General features: G+C 38.5%; 2 protein-coding genes across 3 annotated transcripts in view; both read left to right on the top strand.

Annotated features, from left to right (window-relative positions):
- Window positions 1-13,837, top strand: part of LOC101836831 (melanoma-associated antigen B2-like) — a 30,998-nt gene extending 17,161 nt beyond the window's left edge. Inside the window, exons 2-3 of one of the 2 annotated variants that reach the window (XM_040744192.1) lie at window positions 10,323-10,474; window positions 12,306-13,837. In XM_040744192.1, coding sequence (XP_040600126.1) covers window positions 12,360-13,403 — 1,044 coding nt within the window. In that variant the 5' untranslated portion in view covers window positions 10,323-10,474; window positions 12,306-12,359 and the 3' untranslated portion in view covers window positions 13,404-13,837. The other variant, XM_005080074.2, reaches the window with a different exon arrangement.
- Window positions 13,838-20,867: 7,030 nt separating this feature from the next.
- On the top strand, window positions 20,868-22,149 carry LOC101836556 (melanoma-associated antigen B5-like). Its single transcript, XM_021232995.2, has one exon. It carries the CDS (start codon window positions 20,868-20,870, stop codon window positions 21,948-21,950), a length of 1,083 nt encoding a protein of 360 aa, XP_021088654.1. The 3' UTR covers window positions 21,951-22,149.
- The last annotated feature ends 834 nt before the right edge of the window (window positions 22,150-22,983 follow it).

Below are 22,983 nucleotides of genomic sequence, written 5' to 3'. Positions count from 1 at the left end.
CTGTCTTCCCACCACCTGGCACCTTGAGGACCTTTGCCACCTTGTCCCCTTCTGAGTGGATAGGCATCAGGCAGGGGGAGCTATCTTCCTGCCATGTAGGACCTTGAGGACCCTGGCTGGCTAGTCCATTTCTGAACAGGCAGGCATCAGGCTGGAGTGGGAATCAGGTGGGGGTGACTGTCTTCCTGCCACCTGGGGCCTTGAGGACCCTGACTGCCTAATGTTCTGAGCAGATAGGCATCAGGTAGGGGTAGGAATCAGGCAGGGATGACTCTCTTCCCACCAGCAAGAACCTTGAGGACTCTGGCCTTCTAGTCCCCTGCTGAGCAGGTAGGCATCAGGCAAGGATAGCTGTCTTCCCACAAGCCAGGACCTATAAGACCATGCCAGGCTAGTCCCCATCTGAGTGGATAGGGCATCAGGCTGGGGTGGGAATCAGACATGGGTGGTTCTCTTCCCACTAGTTGGGGCCTGAGAACTCTGAAAAGCTAGTCCCTGTCTGAGTGGATAGATATCAGGTCAGGGTGACTGTCTTCCTGCCAGCTGAGGCCTTGAGGACCCAGTCAGGTTAGACCCTGTCTCCTCTTTGACAACTTAATTGCTTCATATTCATTACACACATTCCAAAAGCCCCTACAAAGATGACACATCAGATGTAATGATAGAACTTGAAATTTTCTTTCCTTTTTCTGTCTTAAACTATATTTGTATTGTCTTAATGCAGGGTCTCACTATATTACCTCTGCCATCCTAGAACTCACTAGGGTACATTGAGCTAGGCTGAAACATGTAAATCTTTTGCCTTCACCCACTAAGTACTGTTATTAGCAATGTATGCCATTATTCTAGTCAGAACTTCTTGTCTTTTCTTTTACAAATATTTTTATTGTTTGAGCATTTCATATACATGAATTTTTCATGTATATTATGTATAATGTATTTTGATCACACATAATCTTCTAACTCCTCTCAGACTGCCTTCACTGACTTCCCCCTTCTAACTTCATGTCCTCTTAATTATTTTTATAACCCTTTCAATCCAATTATTGTTACCTATGGGTGTAAGACAATCTACTGAAGCATGAGTGATATACCAGTGATGAGATACCCAAAGAAAATCAACTCTCTCTGAGAAGCTAGCAACTGAAATGCCCACCAACTTTATTGTATGTAGTAGGTCTGGTAAAGCCAGGCACAGCTGCTGGAGACGTTTTCTCATAGAAGTCCTTTCCAGCCTTGTCTAAACATTCTGTTTCTCTTTCTCAGTATTCTTTGAGCACTGGGGAGACGTGGTATGACACAGATTTCAAATTTAGACTAAGAACTGTCTCATAAAATTGGAATATAAAACTAAACAAACTTAATTCTCAAAAGCAAGTAATACAAGTAAAAGCTCTGAGGAGAATGTGAACCAATAGGAAGGTTCAGGTAGGATATTTTGGTTGATTAACTTTGTAAAAACTACAAGCATTTGTTAAGATATGAGTTTTTATGTTTTCATTATCACCAATTTTGAAAAAGGAATACAATTAGTATTCCATGGAGGAAACTAAATTTTCATTGACATGTAGTTATCCACAGTGACCGACTCTGTAACTCCAGTTACAGGGCATCCAATACCTTTTTACAGCTTCTGCAGGAACCAGGCGTGCATGCAGACACAACATTCTTGCACATGCAATACAAATTTAAAATTATTTTTAAAGGTACGTCTGTGCATCTGCTGAAATGACATTTCTAAAATTGTGAATATCCACATACTTATTAACTACTTTGAAGTATGTCATCAAATATAGCTATGATTCTACAGAATCTTGAAATTTATTTTTCCAGAGAAGTGTGAACAGATAAAGAAAGAACAAGGTATATGAGAAAATGGGATGAAAATGTTATATGGTTTCAGACAGAAGCCCTCCTATGCTCAGAAGGGACTGTATGACTCAGAAGAGTCTGGAAAAATTCAGGGCTGTGGAGAGAAAAAAAGCTTGAGCAATGTTTGATCAGAAAACATTTTCTTTTCATTGATCATCTGGGACAAGCAGTTTAGTTAATTATGTACAAAGCAAAGCAAAGTAAAAGAATATTGGGAGACTGGAGTTCTATTGCAGAGAAACAAGGAATATATCCTTGACCTTACTTAATTTATGTGAGCAAGAATGGCTCACTGCAGGAAGTGAAACAAAAAGTTGAGTCCAGGAAGATTTCTTTCTTTCTTTCTTTCTTTCTTTCTTTCTTTCTTTCTTTCTTTCTTTCTTTCTTTCTGATTCTTTTCTTTTTGATTTTTTTTTTGTGTCAGGGTTTCTTGTTGTAGCTTTGTATACCAGAACTCACAGAACTCCCTCTTCCTCTGCCTCCCTAGTGCTAGAATTAAAGACATGTGCCACCACAGCCCAGCCCAGGAAGATTTCTTAATCTTTACCGTTTTCCAGTATTTGAAGGCTTAAATAAAATTAGATAATGTACAAACGGGAAAAAACACTGTTACTGAAAAATTACTAATCTGAATATGACACAGATTACAGGGTAATTAATCTGTTAAAGAACTATCACAGACATGAATTACTTGTAGTTATAGAGCCAACAGACAAAAGATTTAAATGCATGTTCTTGAGATAAAAAATAACTAGCTAGTCCTAAAATTTACCTAGTAACTTGGGTTGCTTTCCATGTTTAATAATTGACTTTCCCAAAGTAATAAAAGCCTGCAGTGTAAAACTCTTTTTAAAAGATTATTCAGTTTAGGGGAGAAAAAAGACTTCAGCTATAAACATGTCTAAAGTAAATACTTTAAAGTAAAACAAAATGAAGCATATACTTCTCATCAACAGAGGAAAAATACATTGCAGATAATGGCACCGACATAACTATGTCAGAATATTTATGTATCTACACTAAGATGGACACTATTTTTATACTCCCCCAAATTTCTGCCCTTTCCTCCAGAGATAAGCAGTGTCACAGGGACTATCTGATAAGGCCCTAACACAAAAAGTAGAAGTATTATCTGGTATTTTTTCTGCTGTTAACATGTATTCCCATTGAATATTCATAGTCTGTGTATAAGGAAGCATCAAAGAGTATCCTGGATGAAACTGAGTGTGGGGAATTTACCATGAACGTCTGATTGTTCTACTTGCAACACATGTATCATTGATGTGGTTAACAACACTGTTCACAAACTGCCAAGACCATAGCAAATAACTACATTCTGCTCACTGACGTCATTACCACTGCTAATAAGGGTCTCAGTCTGGTCTTTCTATAATCTGCAAGCAAAAATAGGTACAAACATATTTGAGGAAGAAAACTAATCTATCACAATGGCAATTAAAAGAAATATTTTAAACAAAATATCACAATTTACAGTCTTCTGGAGTAACTATTTCAACAAAATAAATTTCTAGCCGAAATGACATTAAGACCATATAGGTGACTTTCTGATAAGATGTCAGATTAGAAACTGCCTTAGCGTGATGCTATAAAAGGGAAAAGTCAGGATAATATGATATAACTATATTCCAAAAGAGAAAGAGAAGATGAGCTTCAGAAATGAAACAATAGGTGACAGAGAATGTGGACAGCAGAGAGAAACAGAAAAGTTCTACAATAAAAAATAATTATGCAGTCTATAGTTGGCAGGGGATGAGGGGGTCTGAACCTTCATCTTCAAGGTAATCTGGTGGCCTTGGTTTAACAAAACTCACAGGCATAACCATAGGACACCCCACAGTTCTCTTAAATCTAAATCCAGTTGAAGAATTGGGTATAACAGTGGCTCTTCTTGCTTGGCAAACCACCATTAGAGAAGAAGTTTATTTCATTATTCTCCATATCACTGAGTGAACACTTTGAGAGGCATGTACTATCTGAGTAAGTTACTCCAGGAACATGTGACACACAACAGATGCTTGATTTGTCCTGGCTAAGGTCCAGCATTAACAGTAGGAAAAATACAAAATTCTAACCTCATTTAACCACACCTCTCATAATGGGAAACTGCAATGTTAGCATGCCTAGACAGAAACTACATTAAAATTTTGTCTTTTAAAAATTATTCATCTTTCTGATACTTGTGGGTTTTTACACATTTATTATAATTACTTTGATGTTTTGTTCTTTTAAAAGTCCTCATACTTATTTCTTTTCTTGTGTTTATCTAATTCACTTTCTTATACTTTTTATTATGCAAGCAGAATATTTTATCTTTAATTTTTCTGTCATTTCTTTCTTATTCTTTTTATTCTGATTAAGTTTTTTTTGTAACTTTATCTTTTTCCCTCAATATATGTTTTATTTAAATTAGAAACATGCATGCTTCACATGTCAATACCAGCTCCCTCTCCCACCCTTCCTCCCTTCTCCCTCCACCAGCCCCCCAAACCTCCACCCAATCCCCACATCATTCCCCAGGGAGGGTGAGGCCCTCCTTGGGGGGGGAATCTCCAGAGTCTGTCATTTCATCCAGGGCAGGACCTAGGCCCTTCCCCATGTGTCCAGGCTGAGAGAGCATCCCTACATATGGAATGGGCTCCCAAAGTTCATTCGTATGCCATGTTAAACACTGATCTACTACCCAGGGCCACAGAGATTTCTGAGGCCTCCTCACTGACACTACATTCATGGAGTCTGCCTCAATTCCCTGTTGGCCTCTTAATACTGTTTCTTTAATTTCCTTGCCCTTGTCCTTTATTACATGTATATACTAAAATTTACTTTTAGTGTAATTAATTGCTAAATTTGGTGATTGAGGTTTTTTTAGTATTATTTTTGATAATATTTGTAATGAAAGACTTGACTTTATTCCATTTTAAGCCTACTTCTATATCTGGTTTGTTTGTCTGTTCTGGTGGTATTGCTGTTACACCAAATTTTCCCCTCTATGAGTGGAGTGGGGATTGAACCCTATAAAGAAGACTGCCTATTAAGACTATTCAATAAAACTTGAAGATGAATATACATAACAATAGATGGGAATATAACAACAGAGAACACCAGAAACATAAATACCCTGGATGAAATGATCTCTCCAAAAGATGATAATTCTCCAATAACAGAACCTAAAGTTACTGAAATAGATAAAATTCTGAAAAAGAATATAAACTCTAATGATAAAATTTATGAATTGTCAGTGAAGAGGCCTAGGGAATCTATTGAGCCTTGGGCAGCAGATCAGTGCCCATCCCAAGTATACACACGGACTTTGGACTCCCATAGAACAATGTGAGGTGCACTCTCACCCTGAACTCTTGGGGAAGGGTCTAGGCCCTGCCCTATATGAAATGACACACTATGCACACCCACATGGAGGGCCTCACCCTCCCTGGAGAAATGAGGGGATAACGGGGGGGGGCACGGGAGGAAGGGAGGGAATGGGAGAAGGACCTGGAACTGACTTGTGAAGCAACCTTGTTTCTTATCTAAATTTAAACTGGAAAATAAAATTTAAAAAAAAAGAGTTACAAAACAAAAAAAAAATTATGAATTGCCTCAGCTAAGATACAAGTTGGAGAAATTATTTCCACTTTTATAAGAAATTCTTTTTTCTATTCTCTACTAGAAGTTAAAAAAATAGCATACAATATTTAAAGGCAACTTTAAGTCCTTTGTATGATTTACCCTTGTGTGAAGGAGTGTTAAAGTTGCAAGTTTTACTCAGTTTTGATAGTTAGTTGTTCCTCTGCTACATTCTAGTAAAAGGCCTGTTCTTTATTCAGTATCCTAAAAGAACATATTGAAATTATCAGGAGTTCATGTATAGGTAAGCCTGTTTTAGGACATTTGCTCATTTCTAGTGTTTTATTTACTTACTTCTGCAACTATATCTAAAAACTCTTGAATACTATAGGTTTTAATAACTCTTAATATCTACTATGGTATGACCTCACATATTTTTCTTCATCAAGAGCATACTTATACCTTCTGTACATTTAAAATAACATTAAAATTTAAAATCTGCTTGCCAATTTTCAGACATAAGGTCTAGTATGTTTCTTTTGAGAAGAATGAGGATTAACATACATTAGAAAATAAATTTGGGGAAAATTAACCTATTTATAATATTGAATAATATTGCTTTGCACAAACATATCACGATTTCTATTTGTGTTTACATTAACTTCCCTAAATAATAGTGATATATTCAATATATTAATATTCATTATCAATCAATGTTAATACATAATGTTTGTATAATTCCTATTATATATAACTATATTACTATTACTATAATACATATGTGCCTATACCTTAAAAAACAGTATTGTGCTATAATAGTTTATACTTTATACTTTACTTTCAACTTTATATTATTTGTTGCTAAAATAGCAAAATATTTTTATTTTTATTTTATAAGCATCAATTTTAAAGATAATTTTTATGATACTGTTTATCTTTAGAAATATTTATATACATTCTAATTGTCTATTAATGATAATAGCTGGCTTTTAAGTGTTTAATCTCTATTCCTTCATTGTAATACTTTTTAGTAACTTTCTCAAAATTTTGAATAGATACAACAATAATAGACATCTTTTTCTATTTCCCAATTTTAAGATGAAGCATTTATATTGAATATAACATTACTACTCTTGATTTTGAAGATTCTCTTTACTCCTTTCCACTATGGTAAAATTCTTTTATCATGAGTAAACAATAATTTTATAAAACATTATTGAATACCACTTAAGTATGAGGTTTTTCTCATCTACTGTATCTATGAGATATGTTAGGTCTAGGCCTGGACCAATTTGCATTTATTGGGTCCATTCTTCCTTCATTTTCTTCTACTATCAACTTTAAAACTTGACCAACAAATCAATAACATATAATGAACATTTCAAGTGATGCTCTTTGGACAGAACAGTATACTATGTGATCCACAGCTCCTCCCAGTGCCACCAGAATGAATGAAGAGGTGATGGATAGGTGGGGAAAATGGTGTTTTTCCTTTCTTAAATTGTTTATTTTTATCTTAATTTATTAATTTTTAGATTTGCTTTGGGGAAGACACTACAGGGGTAAAGGACAGATAAAGAGGGACTAGGAGATGAGCAGGATGACTAGGAGATGTACATGATGTTGAATTCTCAAAGACTCAATTAAACATAAAATAGGAAAAGTTCAAAATCAAACAAAACAATTTCTTGTTTGGTTTTTTCAAGATAGGATTTCTCTGTGTATCCCTGACTGACCTGGAACTCACTCACCCTGTAGACCAGGTTGGCCTCTGACTCAGAGATCCTCCACCTGTCTCTGCTTCAAGAAGTGCTGTGATTAAGGCATGTGTCACCACTACCCAGCTGTAATTTGCATTTTTAATATGTGCTCTCTGTGTTCTCCAATATCTGGATGCTGGTACAATCCAGCTAGTAGTAAACAACAATTGTACATTAGAGCCAAGAAGTACTAAGAATTTTCACCCTACTTTATGTAGCAAGCAACTGCTTCTATATCTTTGTCGCTCCAACTTCTTCCTTATTGATCAAATATGTTTTCCCATGTGATTGTGAATCCTAGTGTCAAAAAACAGAATCTTTTCTCTTTGTTATTTTATCTTAGAAGTAAGAGTTGTTATATATTATTGTGTTTACTAACAATGATTAACTAATTAGGTAATAACTTCTTGTAATAAATCCCTTAGTTATGTGGGAGCCTGTGTGAGATAACTATGATCTCACTGTGATCTATGAATGGAACAGAGTACAAAATGTTCTTCCTAAAAGATGTCCTTGAAAAAAAAATACACAATCTATAATAAGTGGATGCACTTGAAAACAAGGGCATGTCAGGGTTTCCCTGACTTATGTCCACATTATCTATGGGAAAAGTAAGTCCTTGAAGAAATATTTTTGGCTCTTTCAAATTACTAAGATAATCAAACAATACCATGTGTATTTTCTCACTGTACCTTGCATTAGCTCACCCTATGTCTGTCTGCCTGTCTCTTTCTCGCCCCACTCCTTCTGAATCTTATAAGTACCTAATATTATTTTAAGATTACTCTTAAACTTTTGTCTGACCAAGATTATTATAGCTACTGAGGAGTGCTAATACTTGGTACCAGGTATATTGATCTCATGATTATTCTATTGTATATATTTAGGTATTTCAATAACAAAATAATTTTCTTAGAAATAGTATGCTCTGTTTTATATGTAAAAATCCGAGTGATTTAGAAAACAACTAGAAAAATATAAATGATTAAATATGCTCATAAAAGTAGAAAACAACGTTGAACAGTACAAAGTAAAACTGTAATAAAAATTCAAGGCATCCACAAAATGTTTCCAGACTAGCTAAGTTTAAGTTTTCATTATGCTACAAGGTGAAAGACAACCTAATCATAATATAAGGTAAAGTCTTCCAACCCCTATAAAAAGTGGGAATTTATTTCTCTTCTGTTATAGTTAAATTCTCTTTGATACAAACTCTAGATAAGGGTGCTTGCCAAAAGAACACCATCAAACTCAAAGACTAGCATCTTATTTCAAAAAATATCAAATACAGTGGTGAATTAATAAATAGACTGGGCTCAAAGAAATCATGTTAGAACAAAAGAGTAGTTGAGCATGTTGTTTTCACTTGCAAATCCAGGAGGGGAGGTTGAGACAGAAAAAAAGCAAGTGATCACACTCTAGAAAAAAGTTAGTATCAATTTAACACTAGCCATGTTAACTTTCAGCAAACTTACAGGATAATTGAGTGTCCACATCACAAAATCACCAACAAACACGTAAATGTGCAATATTAGGAAGATACTTAATAAACTATGAAAAACATAAAAACCATGCACAAACAAAATAAATGTGAACAATGAACATGTATAATAGTATCAATGTAATTCTATAATTAAATATCAAAGTGCTCTCATTTGCATATAATATAAACACATTCAGATACAGAATCAGATACAGGAATATTCATGGTATATTTACATATATATACATGATATTGTGATATATAGGATATTCAGACATATATAGATACATAAAACTAGCATAGCCTAGAAAAATCATTGAATCATAATCTGTAGCCTATTCATAGCCACATACCAATTTTCCAGTTCCTGTGTAATATGTATGAGTACTCATGCAAAGCCAAAATGAGCATGTACTTCAGCTTCAGTGGGGCAGCATATGTACCATGGTTGTGATGAATCTAGATGGAATCCAGGTGTTATGTAGTGACTGTAATCTAGAGCGTTCAAAGGTGAAAGCTGAGAGCTAGTGGGGACCAAAATGTTACACACATCAAAAAGCTTTCTTGCTGGGCACTGCCAAGTAGCCGTAATAAACAGCTCTCACCAGCAAGACAAACGAAATGAGAGAGCCCTGAGTCATACTGAGGGTCTTTTGAACTGGTTCCTAAGTGTAGGCAAGCTCTAGAGTGGAAACAGTTGTGTAACCTTTAATATACGACAGATGACAGGCTCAGGTAGAAGAATAATTTTAAGTTCAGCCTTGTTTCTTTTTCCTTGGAAGAGAAAGTCCTACAGCTCCACTGATAGAGTGCCAATTATTACTTAGTAGCCGATGGTAACAGGACAGGGTGAACATTTGGGTTTACCAAGTCAGTACGTCCAGAAATTCTAAACCAGCGGAAAGCTCATTAGTGGCTGATTGGGTGAACACAAAATTAGAATTCTATGTTATACTATTATTCTCACCTTCATGGAATACAAAGAATGGACTAAAATGGAATAATAAAAATGAAAGTGGTTTGAATTCATTCATGGAAATGCCCATGATGTAAGTGAAGGAGGACTTCAGCTATAGTTTTCAGGGTCCTCACTTTTCTTCTTGGAATTTTGGATGCCATGGTTTAAGGAAGGATAATTAAAATCAGAAAAGTGAGAAACTCCATACCCTGTTATCAGTCCACATGACAATAAGAGTTATAATACAGGGGGTCTAAAGCACAAAGTATAAAGGACCCAAAAACCTCCCACAATTCATCTGTTCACCAAAACTGCCAGAAGCTGTTAGGCCTTGGAGGCCCAAAAAGTAGTAACAAAATAAAATGTATGCATTCAGAGATTTGGGGGCTTACAGGCTAACCTTTAGTCCTTAGAAAGGTGAACAAGTTTCTATGAAAAGTCATGTTACAACAGTTCAGTTTGAGGGTGCTTTCCCAAAAGGAAGAGACATGCAGAGTTGTAGCCACAATTTTTGATGAAACTCTACCTTATTTCCTACTTACACAGAACTCACAGGAAAGAAAGATCACTGATTTGATATCTTTAGATTCACTTCATAAGACGGAAAAGGCTTTGAGCAAATGATTAATCAATTATTAATTTGTTATTTGGGAACTTTTACCTTTAGGATTAAAACAGGACTGACAAACTCCCGTGGTTTCTTTTCCAAAGAACGGGTCTGCTACATCCCAGGAATTGAAAACCCTGACTTTAGCTTTACCTTCAGTATTACCTGTGTGGGCTCTGCTCAACTGAATAAAACATCCTAAGTGTTGTCAGGTGAGTAGGTGTATAAAAGGAGAAATCTGTGAGAACCCTTTAATATCCTCTGAAAACTGCTGCCTCCCATGCCCTGAACGGATGATCACACAGGAATAAAGGTAAGAGACCCAATGTTTTGATGATTCACAGTCCCAGCCATAGGATAACCTAGACCCCGTGAGCCCTATCCATAATCAGAACTGTTCCATCTCACTTCCTTATCAGGGCTCTGGTGGCATATAAACTCATGGAGATTATGAAAGCATGCACAAGCACTGTGCAAGCTCAAACCAGACCAGATTCTAGTACAGAGAGAGAAGTTAAATATGAATTCCCACCCCTGGCAGAAGTACTGTTGGCAATTTGTAGCTACTGGGAGAGGGAGAATCAATTTTCTGTAAGATTGTCGGCTCTGAGCCGGGCGTTGGTGGCACATGCCTTTAATCCCAGCACTCGGGAGGCAGAGGCAGGCGGATCTCTGTGAGTTCGAGGCCAGGCTGGACCGACAGCCTCCAAAACAGAGAAACCCTGTCTCGAAAAAAAAAAAAAAAGATTGTCGGCTCTGACAAGTTGCTCATGATCCATTGGAAGGCCACACATCCAGGAATACATGAGCAGTGAAACTGAACTTGGAGTGGGGAAAAAAGAGATGACACAGAGTTGTGTAAGTAGGGAAGAGGGGGTAAAATATGATCATAACATGCTATATGAAATTTTCAAGAGGGACACAACCTACCCCAGGTGAATAAACACAATTTCTTTAAGTTGTCTGACAACCATCTTCCCTGGAATAAGAGAAAGGGCAAGCATACTTAAAACTCTGGGGTTCTATTCAGAGGACCAGAGACCTTGACTTCTGCTTTACCATCCTGAGGTGATAAGGCTTTGTTTGGTGTGACAGATACAGCCTCTTGTTTGGTGTGTTGTCTGCTGGTGTCAGATAATTTAAAGGATAATCAGAATTTAAAATGTGACAACGTGAAATCCATTGTGAATTCTCCAATCTATAATCTACTTGAAAAGGAGGCCACAAAGGCCCTGCCTCTACTCTGGTTTCCAGAATCCCAAGACATAGCAGGAAGTCGGGCTCAGTGGCAACTGATTTCCCTTGCTCTTCTCAGGAATGAAATCCTACCTGGGAACCTGGAGGGCTCAGGAGAGTGGATAGCTCTGTCTGAATTACTATAAAGTCATAAAAATTAAGTGATACTTCAAGCTGTGTGGGGACAGGTTGGCATACAGAACTGCACTCCTCTACAGTGCCCTGATTGTGTTTAAGGGCAAGCCTAAAGACGAAGTTGCCCCTGATAGTTGTCGTTGGGAAACAGGGACATGACATACTTGTTCTGAGGAGCCTGCCATTATGGGATGAAAGGCTCATATTGAGGACTTTGATCACTGTGGAAACTACATTCCCAGTAACAGCTGGGATCCTCAAATATCTCCCTCTTTGTCTGCACTAGTAATCTGAGTTTGCTCCTGAATGAGTGGTAGGGGTGACATGTTCTTTTAAAATTTTATTCTGTGTGGTATTAGGAAGCACTGTGGTGTTAACATCAGAATAGCAGAGAGACAGATGTGTAGGTCTCCAGACTGTGCCAAAAGCTCTTTAGCAAATGGGGATCGATGTTAGTCCATACTCTTACCCCAGGATGTCACAAACCTGGTTATCTTGCAGTCGTCTAGCCATAATTAATCTCCCCCACAGATTTCTCAGGATACATATTGCCCATGTGAGTTCCCATAAACCTACTTAGGAAATAAGCTGATTGGGAACCTTGTTAAAGGAAAGGTACTCTCTAATATAGTAAAGGTAGGGTACTCAAACATTGTCATTTTGCCCCTCCAGATTTCTACTTTGCCAGGTCTCCTGACTACCTCCTTGCCCTTCTGACCTTGAGCCATGCCTAGGGGCCACAAGAGTAAGGGCCGCTCTCGTGCCAAACGTCAAAATGAACGGGAGAAGAGTCAAAGTCTGCATGATGCTCAGCTCACTGCAAAAGAAGAGCCAGCATCTTCTATTGGTCAAGAGGATACTCCCAGCCCCCCTGATGACTGCATTCCCCAGGATACTGAGGGGGATGTAGCCTCTGTTTCTGATGATTCAAGTGTGCTCTTGACAGGTGCTGTCGGTGGTGAGGCTTCTGATCCAAATGCTGAGGCTTCTGCTATACAGCCTGAAAGATATTTAAGCAACTCCTTGATAAACTCCACTATTTGCTCTATACACAGAGATCCTCTTAACAGGAGGGCAGGTATATTGATGCAGTTTATACTGGAGAAGTTTAAGGCGAAAGAGTTCTTTACAGAGGAAGACATGTTGAAGGTGATTAATAAGAAGTACAAAGAACAATACAATGAGATCATTAAAAGAATCTCTGTGCGTCTGGAGTTTGTCTTTGGCCTGGAGCTAAAGCAAGTTGATCCCAATTCTCACTCATATACGCTCGTGGGCAAACTGGGTCTCTCCACCGAGGGAAGTCTCAGTGGCAATAGTGGGTTGCCCAAGACAGGGCTCCTGATGACCCTCCTGGCTTTGATATTCATGAGTGGCAACAGTGCCAGTGAAGAAGATGTCTGGGAATTCTTGAAAATAGTGGGGATATATCCTGGGAAAGATCATCCAATCTTTGGGGAACCAAGGAAATTCATAACAAAAGATTTGGTGGAGGAAAATTACCTCATATACTGCCGAATGCCTGGCACTGATCCCCCAAGGCATGAATTCATGTGGGGCCCCAGAGCCCATGCTGAAACCACAAAAATGAAAGTGCTGGAAGTTGTAGCTAAGATCAATCATGATGTTCCTAGTTCCTTCCCTCCTCTGTATGAGCAGGCTCTGACAGATGAGGCTAATAGAGCAGCAAGGAGAGTTACAGCTGTACCTGGCAACGTCAATCCCAGGCCTCATGTCAGGTGCATAGTACATAGCTCCTCCCATATCTAGGTGGCTTTGAGAGCTTTCCAGTCTGTTGAAGAGTGGTCAGCCTTCTATGTAGTAGAATGTATCATAAGCTAGAAGTAACAAAGTTTGTAACTTATTGCCCTGCTATAATGAACAAAATGTAGACATTTTCTCCTTTGCTTTATTGTAAATGTTCTTTTAACCAAAGTTAATTATCTCATAGTCTATGCTTCTTAACATTTTGTCTGACATGTTTATTGCTATTTGTCAGGTTTAAGATGAGTTTGATGCTTTTAAATAACTTAGTATAGCATAAATAATCTTAATATATCATATGGTAGGATGATTTTGGAAGTGATTTTATATAGCTGTAGTATCAATAAAGGTATAACAAAAATAAAATGTTTATCACAGTTTGATGTACATTTTATCCTTTGATTATTGTATTAATTGCAATAAATTTGGAATTAAGTTTACTCCAAGTGTATGAGAAATTTATTTGTAATAGTTCAAACCTTTCACACTTTTTAATACTTTGTTTTTACATGGATATTAATTAGGTATCTCTAAATAATATTCTCGCTCAATAGTAATAGTCTCACTTAATAGTACTAGAGGTAATACAAGAAAAAGTATCTACCAGTCACTCAAAATGATAGCCTGATAGCAAGGAGGTAAGACAGTATGTAAGCTACAAAGACCAAGACAAAAATATGAAGAATGGGGGTGTGAGAGAGTGTATATGATATATATGGTATATACCCATGAATATGTGCAGGTATGTGCCTATGCACACCTGAGGAATTCAGAGGAGGACACTGGGTAGCCCACATTATCATTTTATGGTCTATTTCCTTGATATGGAGTTTCTCACTGAAGCTGGAGCCAAGATGATGGCCAACAAGATTTATGGATCTTCCTGTCTCTGTCTTTATAGAACTGGCCCATATGTGACCATGTATAAACTTGTACATGAACCAAAAACCCAGGTTCTTATGCATACCCAGCAAGTATTCTTTTTTTTTTTTGTCCTGGAACTCTCTCTGTAGACCAGGCTGGTCTCGAACTCACAAAGATCCGCCTGTCTCTGCCTCCCGAGTGCTGGGATTAAAGGCGTGCGCCACCAACGCCCGGCAGCAAGTATTCTTACATGTTGAGTTACCTCCTAAGTCCTCTAACATTTAATGTGAATAATATTTTGTGGTTTTATCAGTTAAAATTCATTTGAATAATGTGAAAAGGAAAGGCTAGGCCTGCAAAGATTATCTGGAGTAAAGACTGCACAGGCTTTCTGTATAGGGAGAGGACATCGATTTTAAGAAATTAGCTCTTCTTGTTGTCTCTCACATTCTCATAAATCAACTGAGTATCTGCTGTTTGGGAAATTCTGTGCTAGTACTGGTGATGCTCAGAAAAAGATCGTACTTTATCCCATAGAATTTCAGAAGCAAGGAAATAAGATCTTATGAGAAAAATACTGCGATGCCATATTGGCATTACAGCAAAATAAGAATGGATAAAAGTAAGAGTAAAGTTCCTGAGACAAGGCACTTAGTAAATGCCGTGGTCTGTTATATGAGCATATGAGACTGAAGAGTATATGGGCCTTTATATGATAATATCAAAATATTGAAGAAAGATTATTGATTGGAAACCCAATTTGTAGAAGAAGTTGTAAAAGTAGGCTTCAATATTATACACTGCCTTGACATTTGGTGGAAACAGCAGGACCTCAATGATCTAAGCATTTGTTTATTCCATTTCAGCCTACAACCTCACATATACCAGCATTGCATAGGGTATGATGTTCCTCCTTGATTTGTATAATCTGACTTCTAGAAACCTTGCTTATTTATCATGTGTGACCAACCCCATGTGTCCCTGTGTTTCAAGTAATATAAAACTCTTATGACTATGAGTATAATAAACATGAATATGATTAATTAATTTCCATCTTATTTGTATACTATCTACTGTTGTGTGTTTAAATATCACTTAATCCTAATATGGAAATTCCTCTCTAACACACATAGAGTAAATGGGTCATTAAAACAAATGATTATGAAGAATATTGTGGCCTGAGATAGTCCAGAAAGAATACGTATGCAGGGAAATCTAATAATTTGTGTGGAATACTATGAAAGTACCACTTTGGCTTAAATAGAATACATTTATTTATTTTCTACCAATTCTGGAAGCCAGATGTCCAATATTAAGATGTCAGCAGATCAAATTTCCTGCAAGGCCTCTGTCATCAGCTTAAGTGGCATCTTCTTGCTCTCTGTTCATAGGGCAGTCTCTATTCATGTGCACATCCTTGGTTTATCCTTCTATGTCCCAACACTTCCAAATAAGAGCATTTCAGTCCCATTGTGTGAATGCTTATCCAAATGCATCCTAATGGTTTAGCATTAATTTAAAAATCTCATCTCCAAATATGTTAAATTCTGGTGTAGTGAGCAACATGAATATTGCAGAGAAGGAATATGATAAAAATTATAATTGGCCTGTGGGTTGTAGCATGATTATCCTTTACTTAACAGCTAATATCTAGTTATAGGTGAGTACATATCATGTTTATTTTTCTGGGTCTGGGTTGCCTTGCTCAGAAAGGCTAAGTAACAAGGAGGGCTCTGGCGGCACGGGACTGGGGAAGACACGTGGATATTTCTGGGAAGGGGGAATAGAATAAAAATTTGGGGTAGCCTGGGGGTGGGTTGGGATGGGAATAAAAGAGATCAGGAGTGGGTGTGGGGAGGGACAACTGGTATTGAGGCCATGTTGGGCACAATGTGGAAACCCAATGCAGTGGGAAATTCCTGGATGGTTCAGAAACTTAGGGTAGAACGAAACACAACTGACAAAAAGGCAATGAAATGTTTCCCAATAATAATCTGCTATACTTATAGATCAGTGACTAGCCCAATTGTTATCAGAGAGGCTTCTTCCACCAGCTAATGGGAGCATATGCAGAGACCCATGGCCAAACATCAGGCAGAACTTGGGGAATCCTGTGGAAGAGGTGGAGGAAGGATTGTACGAGCCAGATAAGTCAAGGACATCAGAAGAACACAGCCCAGAGAATCAACTAAGTAGGGTTCATAGCGTATCACAGAGAATGAAGTAGCAATCACAGAGCTTGCATGGATCTGAGTTAGGCCCTCTGCATATGTGTTGTGATTGTTCAGCTTGAGATTTTGTAGGAATCCTGTTTCAAAAGTAAATAAATAAACAAGCAAAGTAACTTTTGTCAGCCCTCCCAGTCCCTACTACTGTTACATTAGCAGTTAGTTGTCAACTCATGAGCTGTGTGTGGTGCCCTTTCCATGAAGATAAGGCTGGCAGAATGCGAGCCTATCTAAGCTACAAAATAAGTTCACTATCAACATGAGCAATTTAAACAGACACTATCTAAAACTAAAAATTTTTAAATAAAATGCTAGGGAAGTTGCTCAATGATAGCATGTTTACCTGGTTTGCACAAGTCCCTGCACATTGCATCCCTGTATCTCTCTCACACACATACACACAAGAGAAAAAATAAACTACCACGTATGAATTTTGAAAAGAATGTAAACACTGAGTTCATAACAAATTTTAATAGTCTCAATTGTATGATAAATAACCAACACAATTCTCAAGGTTCAGGGCTGGAGAAATGCATCAGCAGCTGAGAACACTAATTGTTTTTTCCAGAAGATCCGAATTCAATTTTCAACAACCACAAGATAGCTTACAAACTTCTGTAACTCCAGTTACAGAGGACCTGATGCCTTCTTCTGACCCCTATCAGCACCACACACAGAGAAGTTGTACACATACATACATACAAGCATTTACACATACCCATAAAATGCAAAATAAATTGAAAAATATTCTCAAGATTCTTAAGGTATCAAATGTTAGAATGAGGACTGACTGTTGATCTGAATCCATCTAAAGCCTTGATATTCCACTCTTTCCACAGGAAAGCTGACCTTTTGGGGTTTTAAGCATTATTTTTCTACACTACCTTTTTTTGAATTTGATATCTTTTTATTGACATAACTATATTGTTTTGTTTTTTAAATTATTCCCTTAGTTGTAGAAGTTCATGAAGAGAATCTCAGGGTAATGGGAGAGATCTGGTATGTGGTTGTTCTGTAATTACATACAAAAAGGAAGTGCAAAATATAACTGTTTCCTCAGCCTAGTATTCTTAAAATAGAGACATTTTTGAAAATCCAAATAGAAAATATACATTCCATTGAACTTTTCCATATACTCTTATTGAAATATTTTTTCATATAGTATATTCTGATCATGGCTTCACTTCCTCCATCTCTTCCCAGATATTCACCATCTACTCACCCACTCAATTCCTCTCTCTCTCTCTCTCTCTCTCTCTCTCTCTCTCTCTCTCTCTCTGTCACACACACACATACACAAACACACAAACCAACAACACACACACCTATAATAACACAAAACTGTATCCCAGATGATTTAAAAACAAATTTTGTGCTTAAAATACAGAAGTAAAAAGAATATGAACATAAATGAGGGAGTTTTATTAATAAGAGGGGAAACCGGTAAGCATATAAATATATAGTATCACTTTGACAGATTGGGATCTATAAACACACGTGGTTTAGTGTCTTTCCTGTAGTAATCAAATACCTTGAAGGTGGAGTTGCACAGACAATCAACTGAAAGAGCCACAAGTATTAAACACACCATCGTCCAAGATTGGGAAACTACACAGCCACGCCACAAGGGGCGCTAGAGAGGCGGGGCTTCCTGTCAGCCTCTCTTCAGGGTCCTTTCTTTAGAGACCCCAGTGTTCTCCGCAGTTCGACGACTGGGAGGCCCTGGGGAGTACTGTCCAAGGCCGCTGACTGAACAAAACCAGGAAATAAGCCCCAGTCTCTGTCATTCAAGGTGAGAAGTTTCAGTGAGGTGGAGAAACAGTCTTTTCAGAATCAGTTTTCCCCTGCTCTAGAACTCGTGCCCATTGCTCTCAGTTTTTAGACTTTCCATCGCCACCAACCTTCCTCGTGTTCTCCTAAAGTCCCACATTGAAGCCTAGGACGACACCACTCTGGCCGGGCTACAGGTCCTTTGTTGCCAGACTTGGTCCACCTCAGAATCAAGCACTCTACCTCTGTTCAGACAGCTTACCTCCATCTCGCCGCCATCTCTTCCCTGTCCAGCTACAGCACTACAGTACCCCATATCCGCCCCCCCCCCACGCCCGCATGTGGGACTTCTCAGCTTTTCTGTCAGTTGCGCGCCATTTCAAAAGACAGCCTACACTGTCTTTTGATATTGGGGATATTGGGGGTGGTTGGTGGGAGGGCACGGGAGGAGGGGAGGGAAATGGAGAGGGACCTGGAATTGACTTGTGAAGCAACCTTGTTTCTAATTTAAATTAAAAAAAAAATATATATATATATATATAGACAGCCTACACTCAAAAGCAGAGAGCCTACCTACTTGAAGCCCTAGTTTTATTTTCAGTCTTGTCCAGTATCACAATACATTCAAGGCCCACAAAGTATGTCCAGACTGCCAGTCTCTGCAAACTGTAAAAAAGAGTTCCAGTCCCTCAGGAAATTAGGAAATTGTGCCCTTTTTAACAGCTTTTGCCAGACTCAGAGGTTCACCTCCATCTCAAAGACTAGAACTTGTTCCCTATTTTAGCCACTGTAGAATATACTACCTATGCTTACCTCAGTGCCATATATATATTTTTTTTTCTTTACATACCTGACTACTCTGTCTCTGCCTCCCGAGTGCTGGGACTAAAGGCATGTCCCCACTGCCCAGCTGTGGCCACCATTTTCATGTTGGCATTTTGAAAATAATTTTATTTTTTGTTATCATAATATCATTCCTTTCATCATTTCCCCCACTGTTTTTCCTCTTACAAAATCCTTCCATGTACCTATCTTGCTTTCTTTTAAATCCATGGTCTCCTTTTCTGTAATTGGTGGTGGTGGTGGTTGTGGTAATGGTATAGGTGGCAGTGTTGTTGCTGGTGGTAATGTTGGTAGTTGTGTGTGTGTGTGTGTTACTAAATACAAACAACAACCAGATCAGTTCATATAATGTTACATGCAGGCATGTTTTCAGGGTTGACTGTAGTCCAAACATGACCTGGACCAGGCAGACACCAATAGGCCTGCTATTGTTGAAGGAGGAAAGGTCATTAGGCTTCAACCCTAGACAACAACTACAGTCAGTAACCACCATTTTAATCTGTGTCTGTCCAGTCTGTATAAAATTGCCCCTATCTCCCCTGCCACACACACCCTTGTTCTTAGTCTCTGTTACTTTCAGAGAAGGACTCATATCACACCTCAGGAAGCTGGTCCATATGCACATTTGTGCAACACCCCTGAAGAAAACCGTAACAATTTATAATAGCATTGAGAAGAATGGGGCAATTGATACATGCTCTTTTATGCCTTTAGGGGCTCAAAAGTGGCACAGTCAATAAAAATGTGGAGCCACATTTTAGTAGAGGAAATAAGCCTGCAATAACAATAGAAAATTCAGAAAAACATAGGCAGAGATACTCCCATGTAGGAGTCTGAGAAGGGCAAGCATGGATGTCCCACAGATATGTCCCCTCTTTTCCTATTCAATTGGAGACCTGAGGTTCTTGACTTGAGGGGGAAAGGTCCTTAAGTGGGCAAAAGAGGCAATACCATGTTTTGTAGGAAATTAAGAGAGGAACAAAGAGTGAGTTCTAAGGGATTTACCCATCCTAATACAGTTAAGAGGTTCACAGCTTGTCTCTACCATCAATCCTTGGAAGGACAAGTAGGGCTATTGTGTCCATTACTGACAGAATAGTCGGAAGAGTAATGACATTCTTAGGGTGAATGGATGGTTCATTTAGTCAGATAAGTATTCCATGAATGGTCAGAAGTCAGATAAGGACTCAATGGGAGGAATCAAGGCACTTCTAACCTGCTAGGAGCCTAGATTTTCTGTGCGGTAGTAATGGGCCAGGCCCACATTTACTCTCACTCTCTGTGGCTATAGCTGAAATAGTGGTAAGGGATTTTGTTAGAGGAGCTGGGCTAATTTGTCTACAAGGACGTTTAAGACATATCTGAGGAGAACACGTGTAAGAGTATCACAGGGAGACAATTGGCATGTAGTAGAGGACAGGATTGGGATTTCTAAAAATTTGCATGAAGATTCTCACTGAAAACTGAGAGGCTGCCCATAACTAAAAGGCATGAATGCCAGCCTACTGCATCTAACATAGCCCAACACAGGAAGGAATGATAGGTTGTAACCTGAACTTACTCTTCTTCTTCCTTAGGGAATAGGCAGTTGAGAACAGAAGGCCAGTAGGTTCCTAAAGCACTGTACTCATGGAAACCTGCAGTTACAAACAGGTTTTTCTTCTCTCTGGTTAAAGTGTCCATATCATCTTTTGCTTCTTACAAGTGTTTTCATTGGCAGCACCCTTTTAACATATTCTGTTTTTGTCCCTAGCCCAGAGTAATCATGCCTCGAGGCCAGAAGAGTAAGCTCCATGCCTGGGAGAAACGCCACCAGGCCCGAAGTGAGGTTCAAGCTTATAGAGGTAGATGTGCTTGTGAAACACCAGAGGAAACACCAGAGGAAACACCAGAGGAAACACCAGAGGCAACAGAAGAGTTCTCTGATGCGTCCCAGAGCCAGCCTGGGGCTGAGTCTTCCAGCACTCCCAAGGCTCCTCAGAAAGCAACATCATCTGCCTCGATTTCTCTGAGTATTTCTTCCTCTGAATCATATGAAAGTTCCAGTGAGGAAAGTGATAAATGTGAAGAAAGGGAATGCCCTTTTGAGGCCAAGCCCTGCACCATCATCCTGCACCATGATCTGATAGCCAGAAAGGTGGTGTTGCTCTTGCACTACCTGCTCTACAACTACAATATGAAGCAGCTTACTACCAAGGAAGAAATGCTGAAGGTTATCACCAAGAAGTATGAGAAATACTTTCCTGAGATCCTCAGAAAAGTCTCTGAGAAGCTTGAGGAAATCTTTGCTGTGGAATTGAGGGAAGTCAACTCCAGTGAGCCCTCATACAACCTCATCAGCAAGGTGAAGCTCCCCAACAATGGGAGGATCCGTGCTGGCAAAGGCCTACCAAAGACTGGTTTCCTGATGAGTATCCTGGCTATCATCATCGTTAGGGGCAACTGTGCCAGGGAGGAAGACATCTGGGAAATCCTGAAGAAGAAGCAAATCTATCCAGGGAAGAAGCACCGTGTCTTTGGTGAGCCCCGAAAGCTCATGACCCAGTATTTGGTGAAGCTGAAGTACCTGGAGTACCGGCAGGTGGCCGACAGTGATCCTCCGCGCTATGAGTTCCTGTGGGGTTCCCAAGCCCATGCTGAAATAAGCAAGATGAAAGTCCTGGAGTTCTTGGCCAAGATAAACAAAACAGCACCTAGTACCATCTCTGCCCTTTACGAAGAGTCTTTGAAAGAAGAGCAAGAACAAGCAGAAGCTAGAGCTGAAGATGATTCTGATGCCACTGACCAACCAAGTAAAGATCCTCCAGTAAAATTACCAGCAAATTCTACCATTCCTGATGACCCTTGAAGTTTTTCTGTAATCCAGATAAGGAAATAAAGCATCACAAAGAGAATTGTTTTGAAAATATGAATTAATCTTAGAGTTAGTAGGTCAGTACACTGGGAGTAGCAGGGGATTAAAACATGATAAAGTCTAGTTTTCTTTAATTGCTTTCATTATGTAGTTTGATAAAGTTAAATGCAATAAATGCAATGAAATATTTTTGCCTGGCTTATAAAAAAGTAAATAAAAATAAAATGTTTATGAATTAGACTTTGTGCTTATTTACTGGTATTGAATAAATCTATTTTAAGTATATTGTCTTCAGCACTCAATGTGAAAGTATTAGAAAAGTAAGATAATATTCTAGCCTATAATTTTAGAAATTTTTAGCCAATTTCTGCAGTTTCACCAGTAAAACTGTGGTTTCCCCTTTGTGACTTAAGGTAAAGCAAAAATGGAGTAAGAATGGTGTTTCTTATGAAAGCAATCCAGTTGAAATTCATTGAGCAAGGTATGTGGAAATGTCAAATTCCTCAAACTTGGAAAACAGATACAATTTTCATTCATTGGTTATGTAGATGTTTGGCTAACTGGACTTTAAAAGTAATGAATAAATACCATTCTGTTGGATGGTATACCTTACAGTTGATGGGGGACAATCCTATGAGTCTATGCTGGCAGCTCAGAGAAAATAAACTGGTGTTTGGAGTGGGGTGGAGGTGTATCACCTTAATTGTAATTAAAATTTTCCAGTTCCGTGTGGAGAAAAATGTAAGGTCAAGGAGACAACTGACTCAGTTCCTGACAATGCTTTCTTTAGTTAAAACTTTGAGGGAGGAAAAGGACAGGGCAGTAAGGGATGGACAAAGGTAAACGACAAGCGAAGAAAGGGAAGGAGGGAAGAATGAAGTAAGGATGGAAGGAGGAAAGAAGTTAGCCAGTCAGGTAGAGAAATAGTAAGACAAGAAAGAGCAGCAGGGGAAGCAAAGTATAAGACTAAGAGTGAGGAAAATTTCTACTTTTCCTTGTTTTACTGCAGCTAACGTCTAAATGGGGA

The sequence above is a fragment of the Mesocricetus auratus genome, unplaced genomic scaffold (genome assembly GCF_017639785.1).
Source record: "Mesocricetus auratus isolate SY011 unplaced genomic scaffold, BCM_Maur_2.0 Super-Scaffold_100003, whole genome shotgun sequence".
Lineage (NCBI taxonomy): Eukaryota > Metazoa > Chordata > Mammalia > Rodentia > Cricetidae > Mesocricetus > Mesocricetus auratus.
This window is presented reverse-complemented; position numbering and strand designations above follow the sequence as displayed.

Excerpts from the sequence above, each read along its gene's own strand:
- LOC101836556 (XM_021232995.2), top strand. The coding sequence starts at position 20,868 with ATGCCTCGAGGCCAGAAGAGTAAGCTCCATGCCTGGGAGAAACGCCAC.